Source organism: Serinus canaria, chromosome 15, assembly GCF_022539315.1.
Source record: "Serinus canaria isolate serCan28SL12 chromosome 15, serCan2020, whole genome shotgun sequence".
NCBI lineage: Eukaryota > Metazoa > Chordata > Aves > Passeriformes > Fringillidae > Serinus > Serinus canaria.
The window spans coordinates 10,034,342-10,050,565 of record NC_066329.1 but is presented as its reverse complement, the minus strand read 5'-3'; the positions used below and the strand labels follow the sequence as shown (position 1 = coordinate 10,050,565).

Here is a 16,224-nt window from a genome sequence, read left to right as displayed (position 1 = left end):
CCAGGATTTGTTTGTACAGTGACAACATTTGCAGTGAAGAGGATAAAGCTGTATTTTCTCTTTCAGCACAGAACTGTATACCCAAAAGAGGAGGCTGCCATCCTGCTTGGTTACATGTTGCTGTTTAATACCACATGGGGAAAAGCACAAGAATTAGGGTTCTGTGGCTGTTCATGGCTTCCGCAGGTTCCTGCTGGGGCCTTGCATTGTACAAGGAGCAGAACAAGGAACCCTGAATTTTGATTTCATTAACACAAAATCCATTCCCCATACAGTCAGCTCTCAAATGGCATTACAGACAGCCATGAAATGCCCATACACACAGGAGAGCACATAGAGCAGACACACAGCACTTCTGTCTGCAACTCATGTGTGTGCAGACAGGACAGCCATGGAATTCCAGGCCTCCCAGGCAGGCTGCAGCCAGGAGACACCATCCCAGAACTCAGAAACAAAAAAGTCCAACAATTTCCTTCTCTGTCCATGAGCAGCCCTGCTTTCTGGTCTCTGAATTCACTTGCAGGGCAAACACAGCCCAAGCAGGAGTACGAGCAGCTTTGTTTTTCCTGAAGCCAGGATAAGGAAAGCAGGAAGGAGGCACGAGGAGAAGAGACTGAGTGCTGAACCATTGCTGTGCCTTTACACTGCTCCCCTGGGCTGTGGTTTACAGGTTAGAGGGTAAGAGCTGCCTGCAAGAGCCAGGCTTAGAGTGAGCCATCCACAGCATTACTCAGAGCCCATTATCCAGGGCCCCGGCACATGAGCTTGTGTCACCACTTTAGATCTGCACAGTGTCAGCAAGAGGAGCCTCTCTCTTCTCTGGCAGGACAGCTCAGCCCTTTCTTACCCTCACACGAACACAGTGGCTCTGCACAACGCCAAGGAGGCAAATTCCTGGTAGATAATAGCCAGGAATGAGCAGAGTTCTCCTCTCCCCACTCTGGGAGCAGAGCCCCTTCCTGAGTGGAGCCCCAGCCTCAGGGAGCAGCAGCAGAACCAGAGATGCTGTGATAACACTAAAGTGCTGTGGCCAGAGCTAACCAGTAATTTTCCAGTGTCTTCTCAGGAGTGGAAAAAGGATCACAAACTCTCTTTTATTCTTTCATCTCATTCAATGCTCATCTTAAAACTGATGAGGGAAAGATCATCCCCAGGTTCAGCTCTCTGCAGACAACGCCATCCCCTCCAGGCAAGGGGATCTCTGCGGGATCAGGACTCGGATGCTTGGCAGACAATTAACAACAGGGCAAACTGAGAGCCCAAAAGTTCAGCTTACCTCACATTTAGCCTACGCTCTTCATCACTGCCGACCTCCGCCTGAGGGGAGAAAAGGATACAAGACAGTTACATGTTGGTTGTTTGCACATGACACTCTTAAATAAAATCCCTGCACCGACAGGGTGTGAGGGGCTGTTTTCTGCAGGGTTTTTCCTCCAGGGGCCAGGGATAAATGACACTCCCTAGTCCTGTATGGCACCAGCACCCGGCGCCGGGTGACAAAGGGGCTCACGGGGATTTTAAAGCTATTAGGTCCTAATCCTGCAAGCTGGTCCTGGAGCGCAGAGCGCTTTGAAGAGCGCCAGCTGCGACGTCACCGGGCGCACACCTCGCTGCCACCGCGCACACACGTGAGGGCAGCAGCTGGCTGCCACAAATAACTGGCATTCGGGTGTCCCAAGCACAAAAGTGCTTCCTGGGACTGTCCAGCCCCAGCACCTGATGTGCAGCTCCAGGGATCACACTGGCAGGACAAGGAGGCCACCTCCACCTGGTGCTGGCACACGTGTCCCCAGGCTGGGACAATGCACGTCCTCTGCCTGCTGCCTTCCTGGGGAACACGCTGCTTTGGTGGCAGGTGTGGATTAAAATGGGTACTTTTGCACCAAGCACTTGGGGAAAGTCCCTCTGGAAGCAAATCTGGCTGCTCAGGTGACACTACACTTTATTGAGTCTCCTCAAAAGAGAAGTGTGACCTCAGTCTGCTTCCAAACCCAAGCATTTTCACAGAATCATGCTTTCCAGTCATCCCCTTCAACTTCCCTAGTAGCTTCTAGACAAAATTCCTTATTAGAGAAAAGCAGAGTTGGGGCTAATTGCATTCAGAGCTGACAAAAAAACAAAATCAAAACAACAGGCTCTGAGATAGTTCTGCTTTGGTCCTGTGTGAGTGCAGAGGAGAGAGGGCTGGGAGCATCCCTGGAGAACTGGGCTGTGCTGGGAGAAGATTTGGGCCCAAAAAGCAAAGCAGGGACCTCACATGAAATCCTTCACACTCACAACACACTTGATCCTGATAAAGCTGGAGGGACACAAGCCTTGCAGGAATCAGGCTCCATCAGGGCTGATACCTGGGGAACATCCTGGTATTTCCTACAGCATCGCTCAGAAACCATAAATAAAGGGTTCAAATAAAGGTCCCTGTAAGAGTTACTTGTTTCCAGTTGGTTTTGTATGAGTTAAAAATAAGCAAATTGCATGATTTCAAATGTTCAAGACTGGAGCTTTGGAGGGATGAGGGGACCTGGATGCTCCCCATCCTCTCAAGTTAGGATGTGGGAGGCTGGAGGGCACAGAAGCTGCTCTGCTGACAATCTGTGAGAACCAAGTAAAGCCAGGGGAAAAAAATTCCTGCAAATGCAACAGCAGAGGCCGGATATTGGAACTGTGGCCATTTGGAGGAAGGGAGATGCACAAGGCTGTCCTGACTGACCCAGCAGAGGGTGAGGAGCATACCATGGCTATTTTTAGTCTGTTTACAGTGCAGAGCTGGGCTGCAGGCAGGGCCCCAGAGCACCCCAAGTTCCAGTGCCCCCACTGGCAGATCCCCCAGACCTGGGAAGGTCTGGAGGTCTGGCAGGTTTGGGACCTTTGCAGGTTCACTCTCCTGTTTGTTTGGGGCCGTCACATAGCAACAAAGGGGAGAAAAACTTTTTTCCTTTTTAAACAAATGTGACTGTGAGGATGACGACTCTTGGATGTCGTCAGCTGGGGCTCAGCAGCAGGGCTGGGTCTGGAGCTGCTGTGGGCTCCTCTCCTGCAGGAGCTGAACTGTTCTGAAAGCTGACTTTCCCTGTATTTTCTACTAAAAACTGCAGGAAAACCAAAGGAAGGCAGCAGCAAGGCTGCCACTCTGAGCCCTCCTGGCCTGTCCTGTCCTGCTCAGAGCACCCCTGGCAGCTGGCAGGGTTTGGGGTGTACCACACACTGTGGTGATGCTCTGGAGCTGCAGCTGCTCATCCACCATGGCCAGACCCCACCAGCCACTGCCTGTCCCTCCCTGGGGACTGTGCTGAGTGTGCCACTCTGAAGGACCACAGGGAGTGGGAGACATGTGGAAGGGAGATGCACAAGCAATGCAAGTTTGCAAGTGTGTGTGAACCACTCTCACCTAAGAATTTATGGCTCACTATGTCAAGGCAGCAGCATCCATTTTATAAATTCCTTTGGGCTCCTGAGTTAGGAGAGGCCACAGTAGCACAGTCACAATTAGCAAGGACATGTTGTCATCATTTCCCACTAAAATATCTTCTACTAATGATTCAGCTAAAAGCCCCAATGAACCCTGATCTTCCTTGCAAGAAAGATCCTAAAAGAAAAGGACCAGGCAGGCAGTTTTTGATAGGATCTTTCTTCACATTAACTTTGCAAAAAACAACATGCTGAACCTGGAAAAAGAATCTGGAAATCATAATTTTATGGTATTTCATGGCAGAAGAGACCATTCTAACAGGACTCAATGTCTTCCTTCCGGAGCCACCGCAGCACAGCTGAGCTGTGGGTGCTGCAGAAGTGCCCTGCCATGGACAACACCTGGTGGCAAATTTGGGCCAGCAGTTTTGGGAGGAAAAAGGAGAATTGCATGGTCACCCAAGAGAAAATACAATCACTAGTAGCAGCTCTGCCACAAAGCAATGCCTAAGACAGATGTACATGGCAAGGCCTGCATGACTCCTCTCCCACCTGCACCAGTTAAATCCAGTCTAATTCCACTGCCTGCTCCAGGGTTACAGCTCATTTTCATCTCTCTGGATTGGGTGGCCACTAGGTCTTGTTTAAGACACTGTCTCAACCAGATCCTACAAAATTCCTTCTGAAAACTCCTTCAAAAGTGCAGCTCACATCTCCAAGCTCCTCACCGTGTACAGCATGGCCCAAACTGGGTCCCTGCAGCCTGGGACCCCTCTGCAGCCCCTGGAGCCAGGGAGAACCTGGGAGCTTTGTGGCTCCCCCCTCCTGCTCCCCCCTCAGCCCAGCTAATCGGGGGAGTCACAGGGACCTGACAGGTGACAAATAGGATTGTTTACCTGGCAGGAATGGGGACAGAGCGAAGCCAAGGGCAGTGAACATCAAAGGAAAGAAGGGTGGGGGGAGAGGGATGCACAGGGAGGATGTGCAGGGAAACAGCAGGCCTGTCTTTAAAGATCACAAAGGAGATGGGTTAGGAGGGAAAAAGGTGAGAAAAAAGAGAAACTGGAGGTGCAGCTGTGTTCGGATGGCACATGGGAGCTGTGTGGGGGAAGTAGAAGCCCAAGGCTGGGCAGATGTAGGAGAGGGCATTTCTGGGGCACAGGAGTTGAGGAGGTGTGCAGCAGAGCTGGTACAGGCAGAGTGCCAGGCCAGCAGGACACGGATGGCACCATGGAGCAGGTGAAGTGGCAAGTCCAGGTCCTGGAGCAGCAGAGCTGGGGAAAGGACAGGGCAGCAGAAGGAGAGGGGAGCAGCATGGTGGAGGTGTGAGGAGTGGCACAGGTATGGGGTGGAGCAGAATGGAAGCTGCTCCTGGAGAATTGACAATGATCACCTTGGGGAAGGGCTGGTGTGAGCTCCCTGAGGGGCAGGAGCTGCAGCAGGGAAAGGCGGTGCCAGGGACAGAGGGATAACACAGGGCAAAGCAGAGCATCCCTGGGGCAGGACGTGGTGGCAGCTCTGGGATGCCAAGCAGGGACAAGGGACAGCACAACTGCCCCATGAAGACAGGCCCAGCACTCTGCCCAGAGATTTACCTGGCAAGAGAGAAGTGAAGCAGGATGACCCAGGGTTTAGGGAGCTCAGGCTCCCTGCCAGCTGAGGGCTGGAATGGGGGACAGCCACAGGGGAATGGGGCTGTGTGTTGGGGGGATAGCAGGACAGAGCCAGGCCTGGCTCAGCCTGGCAGCATCAAAAGCATCCCAATATCCCATCTAACCCTGGGCAGCATTGGGGGCTGTGAGAGGGAACTGGGATGGTGGGGGCTGTGAGAGGCTGAGCTGGGCCAGGGACTGGTGGGGGTTGTGAGGGGAAGAAGGGGGGCCATGGGAGCTATAAGGGGAGGAAGGCTGGGGGGAAGTGGCTATGGGGGAGCAGGGGGCTGTAGGGCTGGGAGCCATGAGGGACCAGGGCCTATGAAGGGCATGAAACCAGGGCCTGGGGAGACTGTGAGGGCTGAGCTGGTACCAGGGGGCTGTCGGAAGTCAGGCCATGGGGACTGCGGGGGGATGAAGACAGGGAACAAGTGGCTGTGGAGGGCCAAGGGGCCGCGAGGGGGTGGAACCAGGGCCTGGAGGGGGAAAGCTGTGTAGGGCCAGAGCCGTGAGGCCGGGACCATGAGGAACCTTGGGCAGTGAGGATGATGGAGCCAGAAGCTCTGGGTTACGGGATGCCGGGGGGGCTGCAGGGGCCTGTCCCTGAGCGGGGCCTCACCCCGCCCCTCCCCGCTACCCATCCGCCGCCACCGCCCCCGGGTCTCACCCTCCCCTTCCCTGCCCATCCCGTCCCCGGTCACCTCGCTCGTGCTGGCCGAGGAGGCGGCGCTGGGGGTCGGCGAGCGCTGCAGGGTGACCAGCGCCATGGCTGCAGCTGCGGGGCTGCGGCCACCTCCCCCTCACGCCGGGAAGGGGCGGGGCTGGGGCGGGGCCTGCGAGGGAAAGGGTGGGGCTTGAGAGAGGAGTGGCTGCGCTGTGTGGGCGCGGTTCGCTCGCGGTATGGGCGGGGCCTGGTTTGGTGGGCGGGGCTTCCCGGCCCATCCCACCCCAAAATCCCGCCCCGTCCCACCCCAATATCCCATTCCATGGCAGGGACCCCTTCCGCTGTCTCAGGTTGCTCCAAACCCCGTCCGACCTGGCCTGGGACACTTCCAGGGATGGGGCAGCCACAGCTTCTCTGGGCAGCCTGAGCCAGGGCCTGCCCAGCCTCACAGGGAGGAATTTCTTCCCAATATCCCATCTAACCCTGCCCTCTGGCAGTGGAAAGCCATTCCCCCTTGTCCTGTCACTCCAGGCCCTTGAAAATAGTCACTCTCCGTTTTTCCATCAGGCTGCCTTCAGGTACTGCAAGGCCACAATTAGGTCCTTCTGATGCCTTCTCTTTTCCAGGCTGAACAATCCCAATGCCCTCAGCCTCTCTTCCTACGTGAAAACTGAGCCAGAAGCACTCAATTTTTCCAGATCCCACAGGAATCTTGTGTTCAAGAAGCAACTGGATGTGACATTAGTTGACAAGATGGTGATTAGTCAAAGGCTGATTGCAGTCGTCTTTCCCAATCTAAGGGATTCTGCAAATCCAGACTCCCGGAAGTCATAGAATCACTGCTGTTGGAAAAGACCTCCAGGACCATGCCCATAAACACATCCCTGTGTCCTGGTCTGCCAGTGGTCACCATGGAGACAAGAGGCAGGGGTGGCACTTTGCCACCGATGGTGGTGACCCCGTTTTCCATGACTCTGGGGCCTCCTGCCAGTGGCATCACGTGGGAACTCCACCTCCCAGAGCGAGAGCAGACTTTGGCCCTGCTGCCCTGGATGCTCAGACCTTGCCTCCTGAGCTGAAACAACTCTGACTCTGAAGACTCTGGACACGGCACTGACTGCTCCAGGGACCCCACACTCCACAGGTAAACTGGTGGGAAATGTGTATTCCCATTATTTTTTGGCAGATCCTCCTCAGCTGGTGCTGCAGGGGCAGCTGGGGCGAGTTCCTGTCCTTGGTGGAGGAGGTGACCTGGGTTTCTGAGGGTTATAAAACCATGGCAGATGGGAAGCAGCTCCCACTGTGCTGTTCCAATGACTCATCCCTCCATCCTGGCAAATGTCATCCTCCTGTTGTCACAACAGAGATCCTGGACTTCACCTTGTCCAAAAAAACCCTGTAGGCTGGAATTTATTCCTGCTCCCAAAAACAGCCAAGGCTCTGCACCCCCAGCCCTTCCCCAAACTGTTTTTTGCCCACTTCCTGCACGGGCAGTGGCCACAGGGCTTTTCCAAGGCAGGAAAGCACTGTCAGCAGGGGACCAGAGGATGGAGAGGGGCTGCAGCTGTGTCCAGTTTGGGCCCCTCGGTTTGGGAAGGACATTGAGGCTCTGGAGAGTGTCCAGAGGAGGGCAACAGGGCTGGTGAGGGGCCTGGAACGCAAACCCTGTGAGGGAGCTGGGGGTGTTTAGTCTGGAGAAAAGGAGACTCAGGAGTGACCTTTATCACTCTGTACAGCTCCTGAAAGGTGGCTCTGCTCAGCTGGGGTTGGGCTCTTTCTCCAGGAACTGACAGAACCAGAGGTCACAGTCTTCAGCTGTGCCAAGGGAAATACAGGTTGGATATCAGGAAAAAGTTTTTTATGGAAAGAGTGATAAAGTTCTGGAATGGCTGCCCAGGGAGGTGGTGGAGTCCCCATCCCTGGGGGTGTTTAACACAGCCTGGATGTGGCATTGGGTGCCAGGGTTTAGTTGAGGTGTTGGGGCTGGGTTGGATTTGATGGTCTTTAAGGTCTCTTCCAACCCTGTGATCCTGTGAATTCTGGGATTCTGGGATTTGCAGCCAGAATTTACCCACAGCCATCCTCCCAGCTGTGCCTGGAAGGGTTTGGGGTGGTGGCACAGCCACCCTCGCGTGCAGCCCTGTGGGTGGCAGTGGTGTGAAGATCCAACCTTGCACTCACCACAGCTGGCATTGCTCCCTGGGAAACCCCTGCTGCTTCCCATCTTTTTCATCTGTGCCCACCTCGTGCCTCCAGCCCATGCCAGTGGCTGGGAAGGAGTGTGAACTGCTCAGAGCAGGGTTGGGGCACTGGGAGTGGAGGGTTCACAGTGTCCCTTGGGAGATGAACTGTGGAGGGTGCTCCAGCATCTCCCTGGCTGCTCAGCCTGTGGCTGGTGGGACACAGAGGAGGATCCCTAGGGCAGGACATATCTGGAGCTCCTTGTGCCAGGTGAGCAGTGCAGCCGTGCCAGCCGAGCTGCAGCTTTTCTGTTGGCACAGCCAGGGGTGGAGGCACATTCCCCAGCCTCTGGGAGGAACCCCCCACTCATGATTCCTGGATCAGAGCTTGAGGAGGGCTGGGAGGCTTTACAAGGAAAGCAGATGCACCATGAGGACTCAGCCCTTCCCTGCTGCCCTGGCAGTGGAGCTGAGCTCCTGCAGGAGCTGAAGTCCCCCTGTGGTGTCCCCAGCTTGTCCAGCAGCCCCAGCCCTGCCCTCGGAGCCCTGATCCCCCGCAGGAGCCGGAGCCATGCGTGTAGCCATCATCGGGGCCGGGGTGATCGGGCTCTCCAGCGCCCTGTGCATCCAGGAGCAGTTCCAGAGCCTGCTGCCTTCCCTGGAGCTGGAGATCTACGCTGACCACTTCACCCCCCACACCACCAGCGACGGGGCGGCCGGGCTGTGGCAGCCCTACCTGAGTGACCGCGGCAACCTGCAGGAGACGTAAGGCAGCAGGAGGAGGAGGAGGAGGAGGAGGAGGAGGAGGATGGTGCCTGTCCCTCTCTCTGTGTGCCATGAGCTGCCCTGGCACAGCTCCATGGAGCTGGCAGAGCCACCACTGTCCCATTCTCATCCCAGGCTCTGGAATAAAGAGACGTTCGATTACCTCCTCGGGCAGCTGCACTCCCCAGCAGCCAAGGAAATGGGACTTTTCCTCATTTCTGGCTACAACCTGTTCACGGAGCCGGCACCGGTAAGGAGCAGGTCCCAGCCGGGGCTGGGGAGGGTTTCAGCTCAGCAGCTGCCGGCTGTGGGTGGGGCTGTGCTTCTTCCAGCCAGTTCTTCCCAGTATTTCCAAATTTGCCTTGGGACATGGTGTTTTCTGTGCTCCCGAGGCAATATTGGTGTGAGGATCCAATAGGAGAGTGGGAGTGACAGAGCCTGTCCAGCTGTGCTGGCAGCTGCACATCCAGCTGTGTCCCTCTTGGATGGCTGTGTCCCATGGGGTGTGTCCCATGATCCCCCCACGGCTCCTGTCCCACGGTGATCCCGGCTCATGAATCATCTCAGCTCTTTCTCTTCAGGACCCATCCTGGAAGAACATTGTGCTGGGATTCAGGAACTTGACACCAAAAGAACTTGAACTCTTCCCTGGTTACAGGTATTCTTCAGGGGGTTTTTTTGGAGACTCAGGTAGGACAGTCCTGGATACCTCCTGAATACAGCCCTGGCATGAGGCCGTGGGACAAGGAACTGCAGGTGTAGAAATGTCCTCACTTCTTTAAAATTGCTTCCTTTCAAATAAGTAGGAGACAGCTCAAATGGCCAAAAAAGCAGCAACCCAGCACAGAAACCATTCCAGCTCCTCTCTTACCTCACCTTACCTCAATGTCAAAACAGGGGAGGAAAACCAGAAGGTGTTTTATGGTGTAAAAAGGGAGGGAAAATCATGCAGTCATGTGAGGAGGGTCCCAGGGGGAATTGGGGTCCCAGATCCACAGTGGCTGTCACGAATGTTGGGGCAGGAGGCTCCTGCAGGTCCTCACAGCCTCCTCTCCTCCTCTTTCAGCCATGGCTGGTTCAACACGGCGCTGATGCTGGAGGGCAGGAGTTACCTGCCCTGGCTCACCAATAGGTGAGTACAGCTGCTCCTGTTTCCTCTGGCTGCAGGTGTGGATTTTCATCCTGCACATCAGGATAGGGTGGGCAGAGATGCATCCCTGGGAAGAGGCTTTGGAATTCCTGTTCATTGCCCCAGGGGGGTAACACATTAACACTGAGCCCAGGAGTGTATTTTTTGCATGACAAAAATTAAAGTATTAGGATATTTGGAGCTGCATCCAAGTGCTTTTGGCTTTGGAGGAATTTGGGGCTTGATTTTATTCCTGTAATTTCTAATGCTGAACAGGTGTCCTGGTATTGAACATTTGCTTTTAATTTGCTAGTAACAAATGAACTTTTGCTTCCCAGGCTGACGCAGAGGGGAGTGAAGTTTTTCCATAAGAAGGTTGAGTCTTTCCAGGAGGTGAGTGAAGATGTGGAACCAGGGCAGAGGGCACAGCCCCATCCCAGAGTGGAGAAGCAGCATCCAGCAGGCAGGTGCTGCTCTGGGATATTCCTTGGCATGAGTGATGGGACAGGGAACAGCAGCAAGACTATGCCAAAAACCAGGAAATAAATCCTGCTAGGAAAGATAAAGGGTCTTGGGTACTGAGGGATGGTTGACAGAGGATGGGGTAGAGCCTTTATCCAGCCTGGATTGGCAACTTTCCCTGGAATGGCTTGGTGGCACACATGGGATGTCAGCAGGAGCTGGCTGGGGAAGAAGCTGTGCCCTGGATCTGGCCCTTATTGTTTATCCATTTCCTGCCTGTTGGAAAGAGCACTTGGCTTGTTTGGAAGCAGGAATGTTGTGCCTCTGTGGCAACATCCCTGAGTACTGCTCCCTCTCTCCTCAGCTGTTTTCCCAGGGTGTGGATGTGGTGCTAAACTGCAGTGGGATGCGCTCAGGGGACCTGCAGCCCGACCCAGAGCTGCAGCCTGGCCGGGGCCAGATCATCAGGGTAAGCTGGGGCAGGCCTGGGGGCTTCCCAAAAACCCAGTTATAACAAGAAGAGTGGCTGTGCCCTCTGGGGAGAACCATGGGCTTGTGGCTGGATCCACACTGGGATCAGGTCCTGATTCCCAGCAAACACTGCTGATGTGGAACCAACCAGATCCCATTCCTGGTTCAGCTGTGGGAATGCCCTCAGTCTCCAGCCTGTTTCTCCATAGGGTGAGGGCTGGGGGAGGTCAGAGGCACAATGCTGATAATAAAATGACAAAATCTTTGGGGGAAAGTGGTGATTATTTGGAGAAACACAGGTGAGTAGGAAGCTCCTCCCTACCTGCACTCCTGTTTTCCCATCTTCCCAGGGAAGCCAGCACAGGGAACACCGAGCTAAGAGAGGGTCCCATATCTGGACCCTTGTGTCACTCCCACTGTCCCCTGAGCCTGGCACCCACTCTCCAGCTCTGACTCTCCCCTTCATGTCCCAGGTGCTGGCCCCATGGGTGAAGCATTTCATCATCACTCACGACCTGAAATCCGGGATCTACAACTCACCCTACGTCATCCCAGGGTAGGTGATGGCTGGCACCAGTGACATTCCTCTGTCAGAGTCCCCAAAGCCTGGTCTGGGACATGGCTCCTGCTGGGTCTGCCAGGCCTGGCTTCATCCCTGGTGCTTTTCTTGGCTGTGTGGGAGGAGAGCAGAAGGACGTGGCCAGCAAAGTGAGGGAGCTCCCAGTCAGCACAAAGAGCATTCTGCACCACGGTGCTTCCATGTCCTGTCCTTTTCCAAGGACCAAATCCCACCAAGGCAAACTCCATCCTGGCCAAGTCCCCAAACAGCCAAACACTGACAGTGGAGTGGGTATTTTGGGGGAGATGTTTTGTTTTCACATCTGTAGCATCTTTATCATCAACAGTGTGGACCAAACTGTGGTGCAGTAGCTCAGGGTGGGGAAAGGCACTGCTGATCCATGCTCCCATATAAATAAGGCAGGAATTCTTTTTCTTCAACAAAATCTCCCTGGGAAAGCTCAGCCTGGGGGCACTGTCCCCTGAGCTGCTGGTGAGCCTGGGGGCATCTCATTTGGTTTATCATGGAATATCCTGAGCTGGAAGGGACCACAAGGATAGAGTCCAGGTCCTGGCTCTGCCCAGGGAGCTACACCATGGGATAAATAAATCCATCTGCTGTTCATCCCATCTCTGCTTTCTGCCAAGGGCCTGCAGCAGCCCTCCTCTGGCAGTGGAGAGGGGTCTTTAAGCTGGAATTTGAATGCTGCATCTCTGGCACTTCCTATTATCCTAATACTTCAGGCTTAGGCAGTAAGCCAGGATGCAAACAGGAGCTTTGCAGGCTCACAGCCCCCATGCAGCATATTCTGAGTGATTCCTGATCACAGTCCCAGATGAATTCCTCTGCCTGTGCTTGTTTTAGCTCGAGCTGTCAGGGCTGGGCACCAGGCTGATCCCAAAGGAAGAGCAGGATCCAGTTCTCATGGGGAGGGCACCCTTTCCCTGCTGGAGAGCTCAGCCCAGGAGGATCCCTTCTTTTGCTTTTGTGCTTCCCAATGATCAAGCAAGGTTTTGGAAGGGTCCAGCCATACAGACCACTCCAGGCTCCCCTCAGCCTTAACCTGCCTCTTGTCCTCTGTTAATCCACAGGAGTTTGGGGCAGCAGCAGCACCAATCTCTGTGCTCCCCTCCAGAGCCATCCTGTTCCTTCCAGCTCTTCCTGAGCCAGGCAGGGGCAGACCTGTTTGATAAGGATGGAATTATCTGTCTACTTTGCCCAGACAAGGCAGGGCTGACAGGATTTAATGAGTGACTTGCTCACGAGCAGACGTGCAGGCTCATCTCTCTGCCTGCTCCATGTGGGAGTTTCTCCCACAGGAATATTTTGTAGGCTCAGGGTGTAGCAGGATCCAACATCACACTCACACAGTGTCCCTCCACGTGGTGGTCCACAGGGGACAGCTGGGGACAAGCCACCACTGTGTGTTTCCTTTGGCTCCTGGTGCAGGAGCGAGTTCACAGTCCTGGGAGGGATTTACCAGCACGGAAACTGGAGTGAGGAGAACAGTGCCAAGGACCACAAATCCATCTGGGACAGCTGCTGCCAGCTGCTCCCGGCTCTCCAGGTGGGTGATCTGACGGCCAGCATGGGGCACAGGGAGCTGGGGGGGCTCAGCATGCAGGAATGAATGCTGGGACAAACCATAGGAGCTCGGTGTTTCCATGAGTCAGGGTTTCAGTGTGTCCATCATGGACACCCAGGGCTCTTCAACCTGGCTGAGGGATAGGCAGGGCTGGGGCTGGCACTGAGATGAGATTTGTAGGGATAATAATTACTCAGGTGTAGAACCAGAGCTTTGGGAGGTTCCAATCCTTTGTCCCCAGACCTTTAGAGAAGGGTTGTGTGGGGTGAGGCTGGGTTGTGTCCACTCCCAGTGCTGCTGTTATGCCCAGGATTAGCAGGAAAAGTGGCATGGGGCTTTTGCACAGGGATTTGCCTCAGCTGCAGGCTGGCACTGCCATCCCAAACCATTCTGCCTGGAACTGCTGCAGGATGGGGAAGCCCCTGTCCCTGCTTATCTCAGGGCTCACCTGGTGCTGTGAGGTTTGTCTGGTGGGATTCCAAGGAATGCTGTGCAGTGTTGATGTGCTTTTGCTTCCAGAAGGCGAAGATCGTCGGGGAGTGGAGCGGCCTGAGACCAGCCCGGCCCTCGGTCCGCCTGGAGAGGGAGAGCATCCGCCTCGGGAACGTCCAGGCAGAGGTACCCGCCCAGCCCCGGGGCTGAGTGTAATCAATCACCGTGTTAATTGTGCCTGGGGCAGTGATAAACAAGCCCTGTTCCTGTGCTCATCCCTCTCTCGCTCTCCCCACCAACAGCGAGAGAATCTTTGAGACCAGGGCTAAATGTCAGAGATACTGAAACAAACGATTGATGAGGCTGCCCCATCCCTGGAAGTGCTCAGAGATCTGCTGGACAGGGCTTGGAGCAACCTGGGCTAGTAGGAGATGTCCCTGCCCACAGCAGGGGATGGGACAAGAAGGGCTTTGAGATTCCCCCAACCCATGCTGGGATTCTGTGCTTCTCCCCCAGGTGCTTCACAACTACGGCCACGGCGGCTTTGGGATCACCATCCACTGGGGCTGTGCCATGGCAGCAGCTCGGCTCTTTGGGACCATCCTGCAGGAGAAGAAGCAGCTGGCCACCCCCCCAGGGCCACGCTTGTGAGCACCTGCTCCCCCGGAATATGTGACAACAGTGGCTTAGGAATCACAGTAGAAGGATGGGAACAGCACAGGGATGCACACAGGGGCTGCTCAACCCAGCTCTGGCTCTCAGCGTCTCATTTCCAGGTTGCTGCCATTTTCCAGATGGCTCCACTCCCTCCACAACCTGCCTGCAGTAAGGGCTTTCAAATATGGACTAATCATCCGTGGCAAAGTGTACCAAGTGCTGTCTGGGATCAGGCTGCAAAGGGCAGGCTGGGTTCAGCTGAACCCTGGACAGTCCTGCAGTTCATCTGCACCAGGGGACAGGATCTGAAACGGAGCTGGGGACACCTGAGGTCTCTGCTGGCTGCTCCAACACCCAGTGTGTAATTAGATTTACAGGCTCCCCCCCAGGAGGCAAAAGCTCCTTAGTAGGAAGAAGCTCTGAGGCTCCCAGGGAAGTAACAGCAGCTCTGGGAGCACGTGCCTGTCTCACTCCAGTTTTCCTCACATTCCTGCCAGGGCCACAGCACCTGCTTAGTGTAGCTGGCACCAGACAGCAGCACTTGCCTAAAATGGCCCTTCCAAACGATGTTTTAGCAACAAAAGCAACTTGTTCCATCCCTGTGGGCTTGCCAGACTCTATATATAGCAGAGAGCATAAGAAAATAGCTCTTCTTGTCCCTAAAACTCCCAAGGGCCCCTCAGCTTCCCATTCCTCCCAGCTGTGGGACACAGCTCAGAGAGAGGGCCTGGCTTGGGGAAGGTTGTGCTTCTCAGAGGAGGAGCAGGACTTTTTGGGGTGATCAGGGATGCTTTTGGGGACCCAACACACTGTTCTGAAGATACAGCCTGGCTGATCTTCCTATGCCACGTGTCTTCCCTGCTTTACAAACCCTCCTAGACTGGGCACTGGATGGTGAGAAAGCCTCAGATCCAAAGGCTGTTGTGAGCCCAGCACAGTGCCTGGCTCACTCTCCTGTGTGGATAAGCCAAGTGTTCCTTACTCATCCGTGGTGCAGCTCCTCTCTCCTGCTGACTCTGTGTGCCAGGAATAGCTCAGCAGCGTGGGCATCTCCCTGCTGGGCTTAGCAAACACAGCTGGGCAGGGGAAAATGGGAGCCACTGCCATGCCCAGACTGTACAAAGAATTTCCAGCTTCCCTGGAAATGTTGCAATCACTAGGTAAAGTCAGGAAAAAGAAAACAAAGGCTGGAGAAAACTCCGTGCTGATTAATGCTGAACTCAATAGTTTGTGATCCCACCTCAGGAAAAGCTATTCAGGGGAACTGGAGCCCCTTGGTTTCACTCATATTCCAAATATGAGACATTCAGGAGCTCATTCTCTGCTGTAAATCCAGCCCCACTTTGGTGATTTGGGTAAAATTCCACTGGACAAACAGGGGTGTAGGAAATCATTGCACACCTGACAAGAAGCAGCTGATTCTTTGATCTCAGAGCCTGCAGGAGCCCTGGATCTCACGTGGCCTCTTGGCAAACAGGAATGAGCTGATCTGTAATTTCATTTACAGGTTAACTCTGTTTGTTTTCTAAAGGCCTCAATTTAATCTGTGTGACCAATAAAGGGAATGTTCAAATCTCTTGTGCAGGGTGGTTCTTCCTCTTAGTGATGGCACAGGAAGGGCCTCAAACGCTGATTCCACAGGAATGTCCCAGGAGATCATCATTCCATGTCTCCACACACATTTTTCCTAAATATTTCATCCTAGAGGAGTAGGAGTCATCAGTCCAGATTCCAAGCAGACCAGGAAACCTGGAATATCATCCTGTGAAGATCTGTGGTTGCTGACAGTCCCCAGGGCATGAAGAACACACAGAAATCACAGAATCATGGATTTGGATGGGAAGAGACCTTGAAGATCATCCAGGCCAGGACAGGGATACCTTCCACTATCCCAGGTTTCTCCAAGCCTCCTCCAACCTGGCCTTGGACACTTCCAGGGATGGGGCAGCCACGGCTTCCCTAGGCCAATTCCCCACTGAGGGACTGAAATTCATTTTGAGGCCAGGGAGTCAGGGAATGGGGTCTGGACAATTCCTGCATGTCCTCTGACACACACAAAGCACCACCTCCCATGTCCAGTGTCAGCACATTTTAGAAACTCCCAGTTCTCCACAAGGATCTCCTGTGACCCAGAACAAAGCTGGAAGCACATCAAGTATCAGGGAAGTCAGCAAACAGCAGCTCTGGCATTTGGGAAAACTCCAGCCAGAGCTCAAAGAGTGTTTGGACACCACTCCCAGGGATGCACAGGGTGGGATTG

At 54.5% G+C, this 16,224-nt stretch overlaps 2 protein-coding genes across 4 annotated transcripts in view; one reads left to right on the top strand and one right to left on the bottom strand.

Moving 5' to 3' along the window:
• Positions 1–5,867, bottom strand: part of SSH1 (slingshot protein phosphatase 1) — a 33,643-nt gene extending 27,776 nt beyond the window's left edge. The window contains exons 1-2 of the mRNA XM_030232513.2: positions 5,762–5,867; positions 1,277–1,317 (exon numbers count right to left, since the gene is read on the bottom strand). Of these exons, the coding sequence (XP_030088373.1) occupies positions 1,277–1,317; positions 5,762–5,827 (107 nt within the window). The 5' untranslated portion in view covers positions 5,828–5,867. The remainder of the gene's footprint in view (positions 1–1,276; positions 1,318–5,761) is intronic.
• An 869-nt stretch (positions 5,868–6,736) lies between these two features.
• Positions 6,737–15,531, top strand: DAO (D-amino acid oxidase). 3 transcript variants are annotated; one of them, XR_001991004.3, is made up of 11 exons: positions 6,737–6,868; positions 8,417–8,669; positions 8,805–8,919; positions 9,251–9,327; positions 9,736–9,801; positions 10,137–10,191; positions 10,625–10,729; positions 11,205–11,287; positions 12,687–12,857; positions 13,395–13,493; positions 13,824–13,939. XR_001991004.3 is itself a non-coding variant. In XM_030233499.2 (11 exons), exons 2-11 carry the CDS (start codon positions 8,476–8,478, stop codon positions 13,956–13,958), a joined length of 1,047 nt encoding a protein of 348 aa, XP_030089359.1. In that variant the 5' UTR covers positions 6,737–6,868; positions 8,465–8,475; the 3' UTR covers positions 13,959–15,531. The 3 variants fall into 3 exon arrangements, 2 of the variants coding, with proteins under 2 accessions (XP_030089359.1, XP_009090655.1); XM_030233499.2 differs by having other exon boundaries at positions 8,465–8,669; positions 12,740–12,857; positions 13,824–15,531; XM_009092407.4 differs by having other exon boundaries at positions 12,740–12,857; positions 13,824–15,531.
• Positions 15,532–16,224: the final 693 nt, after the last annotated feature.